This window comes from Cygnus olor, chromosome 7, assembly GCF_009769625.2.
Source record: "Cygnus olor isolate bCygOlo1 chromosome 7, bCygOlo1.pri.v2, whole genome shotgun sequence".
Classification (NCBI taxonomy): domain Eukaryota; kingdom Metazoa; phylum Chordata; class Aves; order Anseriformes; family Anatidae; genus Cygnus; species Cygnus olor.
Genome location: NC_049175.1, coordinates 36,773,856 through 36,781,355, shown reverse-complemented (window position 1 = coordinate 36,781,355; position 7,500 = coordinate 36,773,856). Strand labels below are relative to the sequence as shown.

The following is a 7,500-nucleotide window of genomic DNA, read 5'->3' as shown; positions in this document are numbered from 1 at the left end:
ACTTTCTCATAATACTTAATTCTTCCTGTTCTTTAGTTTACTGTTATCATAAAGCATCTCTGGTGGAAAAAGAAATTGGCAAAGTGTAGAAAGCTCTTTATTATTCACAGTAAATATACAATGTGTTTGTTTATTATAAAATAATTATGCCTAGTTATTTCCACCTTTTTTTTGAGTATTTACACAGATAAAACTAATTTGATGTCTGTGATTTTAAAGTATTTGTTTTTAAGCATGTATGACTATATGTTACTAATAAAAGAAATAGTTGATGTAATTTACATTTTGTAATTGAAAATGCATGTAGCATATTGCATTTAAAATTAATTTTGATACTAATGAAAGGAGTGAAGCCAGATTATTAGATATGTTCAAAACCATATTTTTTTGCTTGCAACATAATTATTAAATTGATTGCTCAGATAGAAACAGATTGTTGTTTAAAATCCTGATTCTGCTATCTTTCCTCTTATAAGAGATTGTCTTTTAATGCATTTCCAAGCTAATAAGCCTTATAAAATTCTGTACTTGATCTTGAATTAGTTTTCACTGATGACTACACCGTATGAAAGTATCAGCTTATTGTTAGTATAAAAATACCAATCATAAAATGAAAACCCCAAAACAGCCTTTTAAAGTAAATCACTGCAACGACAACAACAAAAAAAAGTTTTTCTTGCCAGCTCTGGCATATGAAGGTCTGGAGAGGCTGAAAGTTCATTCAGTGTGTTGGTACCAGGCAGGAATCAAGCCTGTTGATAATTGCTACTAAAGACAAACGTGAAGCAAACTGACACAGCTGGATCGAAGAGAGCTTTTGTTGGCTGTCTATGCTAAGAGGAGAGACAACATAGAGTGCTCGCAGATGATTTAAGTAGGGTTGGCGTGATAAGGTTATCTCAAACTGCAAGAGTTGATAGGGCAGTAACAGACAACTTAGAGCAAAGCTGTGCAATCAATTAAACTGTGTAATATATGATGCATGAGGAAACCCCCCAGCCCTAAGTTTATATTATAAATAACATTATTTTTTTGGGGTGGGGGGGTTTCTAACACAGTAGGTTACAGTCGCAACACAAGCAGTGTTTCCCCGCGAGGATATGTTCCGAGCAGTACTCTCAGCAGTCCAATTACAACACAGTCAGCAATAGCATGAATGGATATGGCAATGCCGGCATGCCCAATCTAGGTGTACCAGGTTCCCCGGATTTCTTAATGGCTCCTCAGCTAACTCTCCTTATGGCAGTAAGTGTCTATTTTTGGTAACACATCATCATATAGATTCATATTTACTACAAAATCAAATACTTGCATTGTTTGATTTTCTATATTGTGAGCTACTGGATAAAAGGAGGGGTGACTCTGGAGGCTGGACGTAAAAATGAATATAATAAATTGATCTGTTTGTGCCATAATACAATCTCAGATAGAAAAAAAAAATTGGACTGCACAATTTGTAACAAAAGTCCAACACAAAAGAGTTTGCCTGTTATCCAGAGAGTGGCCAAGCCAAGGCATTTCATTTCTTTTTTTTTTTTTTTTTTTTTTTTTTTTTTTTTTTTTTTTTTTTTTTTTTTTTTTTTTTTTTTTTTTTTTTTTTTTTTTTTTTTTTTTTTTTTTTTTTTTTTTTTTTTTTTTTTTTTTTTTTTTTTTTTTTTTTTTTTTTTTCTTTTTCTTTTCTTTTTTTTTTTTTTTTTTTAAATATATTTTATATATATATTTTAAGAGGCAAGGCCCTATCACTCTCTTTTTCCATGTTTGCCGTGAAAACCTCAATCTGAGTCCTGATTATTTTTGCTTTATGCAGTAGTGCCGTCAAGCCCTACCATGGCAGCCTCTTCGGTCACCCTCTTCATGCAGTACACACGGCATTTTCTCATTCTCACCTGCCAATGTCATCTCTGCAGTGAAACAAAAGAGCGCCTTTGCTCCTGTTGTCAGGCCCCAAGCCTCTCCTCCACCATCTTGCACCAGTGCAAATGGAAATGGACTTCAAGGTGAGCTGGATCTCTCTCAATTTTCCGTGTATTGCTTTTTGGTGCATACACTAAAACCCTTGATCATTTATGTCGGAGAAAGGTACCTTACTATATTTTTAAGTTTCTGGTGCTCTCATAGTGATGTGAAAGTAGGAGAAGAAGTAGAATAGTACAAATGATATGCTAAGATTTTTTAACAAATTCTGAGGTCAATTTTAATACTTACATTAGAGAAAACAACAGTTGTTTTGGCATTCTCCCCTAAGATTTTGTGCATTAAATATTACATTAAGAATGTATCCCTGAATGCTTCTTAGAGGTTTTGCCTACTCCTTGCATTTCCTTGAACATTTTTTTAAATACAGTTTTATTGATGTTTGGAAACATCAACATTCCAGCATAGTGTGGTGCTATTTCCTCATTGTACGTACGATGTGATAGTTATTGTAAAATACTGCAAATTAGTATAAATCAGGTCAAGTTCTTACTCAGCGAGCTAACCTCTTGCACTAGCTAGCCACTAGTGCAGTGAGTTTACATGCTCGTGGTCCTAATGCACTCTCTTATTGTAGTGTTAAGCTAGTTACTTCCATAAGTGAATATCCAAATATTTTAATTAAGGCAGGTAATCATATATATATATATTTAATCCATGTGAATTCATGCAGGTAGTATAATGAACAATTTACAGATCAGTGGCAGAACTTACATGGTCACCTGCTGGTAGTGGGGCAGGAGGAATTATCAGACAGTGTATGTTTTATATAGGAATATCAATATGAGCAAGTAAAGCTTCCTTTATGTGGCATATTTTAAAGTTGAGGAGATAGTATTGTCAGACTTATTAGAATAATCGAAAAGGTTTGCTTGCCTGCATTTTGCAAAGAATGAACCTAGTTGTTCAGGGCAGTAAATTGCAGCACTTCAGATCAGAAAGAAAGCCACAAAGGGCTGCAGACACTGTTATCCTAGGGTAGTGACTCCTCTCGACTTTCTTAGCTATGACAGGTAACACAGTTTTATTTATTCTTAGAATTGCCATCATGATATCCATAATCTAATGACCACTCACAGAAAAACAGATGGAGACATATTTTGATTTGTCAAACTGCTTGTTAATTCTGGATACCTGTTTCTTGTGGTATCTAGCTTAGGGCACTTCAGAGAGACATAATCCCACAGAACTGCCCGCCCACCAAAAACCCTGACCGTACCAGACCAGTATCTCAAAACGGATGTCCCCTGTAGTTTGTTATTAACTTCTTGGTCCAGAGAAGATAACATCTGAGAGCTTATTAAGCACTCAGGTCAATGAAGGGCTGAGGATCCAGCTACAAATCTTATTGTAGGGTAGATGTTAAAGAAAAGGATAATTAGATTAACAATTTATGTCATTGCATAAGTCTTTTTAGTTGAAGCTTTACTATGCTGCAGTAAGTAGGAAACTATACCAGGTACAAGCAATACTCTTAGAGAAGATTATCCATTCATAAAATAATCCAGTGGCCTACTCTCTTCTTTAGGTAAAACCAACCGAACAAAGCAAAACAAAACAAAAACGCTAGTATAAAAATTAAATACTGAAATAAAATAAATAAAATAAAATAAAATAAAATATGCTAACACATGGCTTAGATTTGAGTCAGCTATTCTGTACATTCTGTAGTAGTTATTTACATCTATAGTCCCATTAACTAGTTGATATGGCTTCACTCTGAAAAGACCTAAATTAAAATTATATAAATTTCTATAATTTCAGTATATAAATAAAGGTTTTTCCATTAGTTATTCAAGGTTTCAGGTGCATATATGATCTAGATGATTGCAAAGTGGTATTGTCAGAGGAGCCCGAGCAGGCTAAATGCCCAGTTCCCAGCAGATATCGAGCACCTAATCTGTTTTGGCACCTCCAAACCACCCCAGTAATCATCCATCTTCATCCTCAGGTGCAAAATGCTCTTTGTGTAAAATCCTGGTAGACCACTTTGAATCCGCCAATGCTGATTTTGTTAAGCCGGTCAGGAATTCAGCTCTAACTCTGAGACCCAAGGCGCAGCTGCCCCCTGTGCTCGGGATGCTGTGACCCAAGCAGCAGACCTGGCACCATCCACGGAGAATTCCCTCCTGCAGGTGTTGCTAAAACTCTAAGGATTTCTGTTACATGCCCCAGAGACCTAACTATTGCATTACGGAGCTGTCCCTGCAACAGCGAGCATTCAGAGCTTCTAAAACATGAGGGTACTTAGACTTAGGGCTGTGCAGAAACTTCATTTTTTTAGTTCAACAGCCAAACTGAGAATGGATAGAAATGTTGATTTGAGGAAGAAAAATAAAACAGTCACATTTTCCTTACCTAGCTGAGGCAGTTAAACCGAATCTTTTTGTATTGAACAAAACGACACAGAGATAACAAGAATGTCTTTCTGGTCTGGTGATTACAGCACCAACTTCCAGGTTGTGGCAAAAACTTGAATTATTTATGCAAAATAGCACTGTTCCAGCAGGGGAAACTGTACCTCTCTTCACTCTGTGGTACTAAACATCGCGATAGTTAGGGTACTGTAACAGGGTAAAATCCATGGATTCAAGTCCTGTGGGCTGCGGAGAAAATCAAATCGTATCTGACACATGCTTGGTGAGTTCCTTCGTCACCATCATTTTTCCAGCCGAAGCTGCCCAGTTAATTCAGTCTGAGCTGACGGGAGGTTTCAGGATGACAACACTTACCCCACCTGTCCTTAGGAGCTGAACCAGTGCCTCCACCCGAGGAAGCCAGAGTCCAGCAGCCAGACAGGCACGTTCTGGGGTGGACTGGTTGTGTGCTTTCTTCATGAGGCCTCCTAAGGAAATGCCAGCCATGCAGGAGATGCTTATTTGCACTGCACTTTACCTGTATGACTATTTAGGGGAGTTCTGCTTCCTTCTTGCTATTTTCTTAGCCATTTTTTTTTGACACTGAGCCCTTTGTAAAGTTTAATTACTTTCTTTCTGATCACTGTACAAGAGGCTGGAGAGTTTTCTGATCATCACATCATAATACATTTTCTGTGTTAAAATAAAACATGGAATTCAAGAGCTGCAGTGGTCCTCAAGCACCGAGCCTCACTGTACAGCTGGATGGGAAAGAGCTGAGCAGCAGCTGGGAAGCCTGCACCATGAGGAATGGCCATGTCTATTTGGTCAAGCCAAGACAGAAGCAAGAGCTCATGGTCACTAGTGTTTGTTTCTAAGGTAAATGCCATAGCTGATGGATCTCACTAGCAAAGGATGACATGCTCTTTTAACCTAGGGCAGGATATCCTCTCTGTCATTGCTTGTTACTTTCTCCCCACATAGGCTCTGTTCTGAAATAATTGCCCATTTTTTTCCTAGGTAATTTTTTAGGGGAGGTGGTTGACCACGCTATGGCAAGACAGCAGCATGCCGAAACAATTGGGCCATACAGCCTCCTACTATTCATATAAACTTTGTTAGTACTGTGAACAGGCAGAATCAGATTGGAATATGGCAAAACCCTACATGCAATGGCCCTTCAGACAAGGGTAGCGCTTTCATAGGGAGCTTGGGGGTTTATTGCAGCAGTTCTTCCTAAGTAAACCCCTTTGGGATTTGTCTGTGTGTGAAAAAAATGCTGTTCTTGGTACACCTGAGATAGTGAGGAAGCAGGAGCAGAACTAGGAAGCTTTTCCCCTCTCCCTGCCTCTTAAACCCAGCACACCAGGAGCAAGATTCTTGCTACCAACCAGCATGCCCCAAAACAGGCCATGGTGTGTTGTAGGGACTGCCAAGAAGTGAATAAAGAGAGGTCTGTAACTGTCAAGGGGACTCATTTTTTATTTTTATTTTTTTTTTTTTTTTCTAAAGACATCCAAGACAGAGGCTTAGAAAAAAAGAAAAGAATAAAAAAGAAGACAAACTGATGAAATCTAAGAAAACCCATCATGTAGGCAGTGCTAGCCAGTGCTAATGTGTAGTCTCCTTTGCCTCACTCATGATCCGTTCCTCCTTCGGCTGTGCAAACATGCATCCTCTGCCCACCGATACCGTAATTAGGGTCAAAACTTGGAAACTGCAGCCTGCAGAGTGAGATGTCCCCTCTCTGCTGCACTGCAAGTATGGCTCACTCCTGTAAGTCTGCAGAATAGGGCCTTTGGGCCTTATCCAAAAAAACACAATCTTGTTAACTTTGTATGACTTCCATTAGATAGCCTATGATCAGAAAGTTAAGTACTCGCACATTTTTTAAGAGCAGGATGCTAGACTATGGGTTCTTTAGGGCAGAGAGCTTTTTCCTGTTTAAAACAATGGACATATATAAAATAAAATTTTTAGCAAGAGAGTGCTGGCTTGCTGTAAAGTTGGAAGTACAATGTGTTCAGAATTCAGTTTTCAATTGTAATTTACTTTTTATAGATTGTGAAAGATATTGCACTCTGGTTAAGCTTTATGATTGTAATGCAGAGCAAAAGGTTCTCTATATTCCTTTAAAATTCCATCCTGCTTAATTTTCTGGTCTTCCCCCGGATGAAACTATTAAAAGTATTATTAAAAAACTAGCCACCCCATTTTTCTTTAGGAATGCATTTGGTATCAATTTGCACAGCAAGAAACACAGTGCAGAAATTCACAACTGTGAAATGTCACAACTGAAATAAATAGTGAAATAAATGTCTAGGGCACCAATTTGGCACCTCCTCCCTATTGTGCAACAGATGGAATTTGACAACTATAGCTGAATGGCTTGAATTATTTCAGACTTTTTTTTTTTTCCAGAAAAGTATGCAGCAGGCAACCTATGTTTTCACACACACGGAAGCCAATCATGAGATTTACAAAAACCATCTGATTGAAATGTATAGGGTATTTTTACCAGATAGTTATGTGCTATTAATTAACATATTTCTCCACACAACATCTGTAAGAAAAATCTGGATTTTGTTTTCTGCTAAGTTATTCTTTGAAGAAAGAAATAGTTGGATCAGTGCTGCTCTTTTGCATTTTGCTTAGTGTGCTGGCACAATGTGCAGGCAGAGGCGGCCTCTGAGACACAGCCTGTATGTCCCACTGTCACCTCGATGCAAGCGAGATAACAGATCCCTGCTGAACCTGAACTCAGAAGATAGGAGGACAGTATATTTTGGGTTGTCCTGCACTGATCCTGATCTCTGGTGTGGCTGGTTCTTGTATTGCAATAGAGCAACACCTCAAAATAAGCTTTGGATGTGTGCTCTTGGTCACCAGCACCCAGGCTAGGGGTGCTCCTTCCCATCCTCCAGGCCAGGAGACCTTCTGGTGAACATCACGGCCTCCTCCCCACCCCTGAGTGGGTCCCTCCAGGCCAGGGTCCACGTGTGTGTCATCCCCAGGCAGGCAGGTCTCAGATGGTCACGTCTCCACCATCAGGAGCTGTGGATTGCAGCCTTGTCCCCTGCTTCAGACATACTCTGTATGACCAAATCTCTCATTCCTGCCTGCCCTGGGGCTACTCAACGAGCCACAGCTCGTGGGGCCCAGTTTCCCA

At 39.0% G+C, this 7,500-nt stretch overlaps 1 protein-coding gene across 1 annotated transcript in view; it reads left to right on the top strand.

The window, feature by feature from the left end:
• Window positions 1-7,500, top strand: part of EBF3 (EBF transcription factor 3) — a 119,612-nt gene that overhangs the window by 108,007 nt on the left and 4,105 nt on the right. Inside the window, 2 exon segments of the mRNA XM_040563091.1 lie at window positions 1,808-1,844; window positions 1,846-1,997. Coding sequence (XP_040419025.1) covers window positions 1,808-1,844; window positions 1,846-1,997 — 189 coding nt within the window.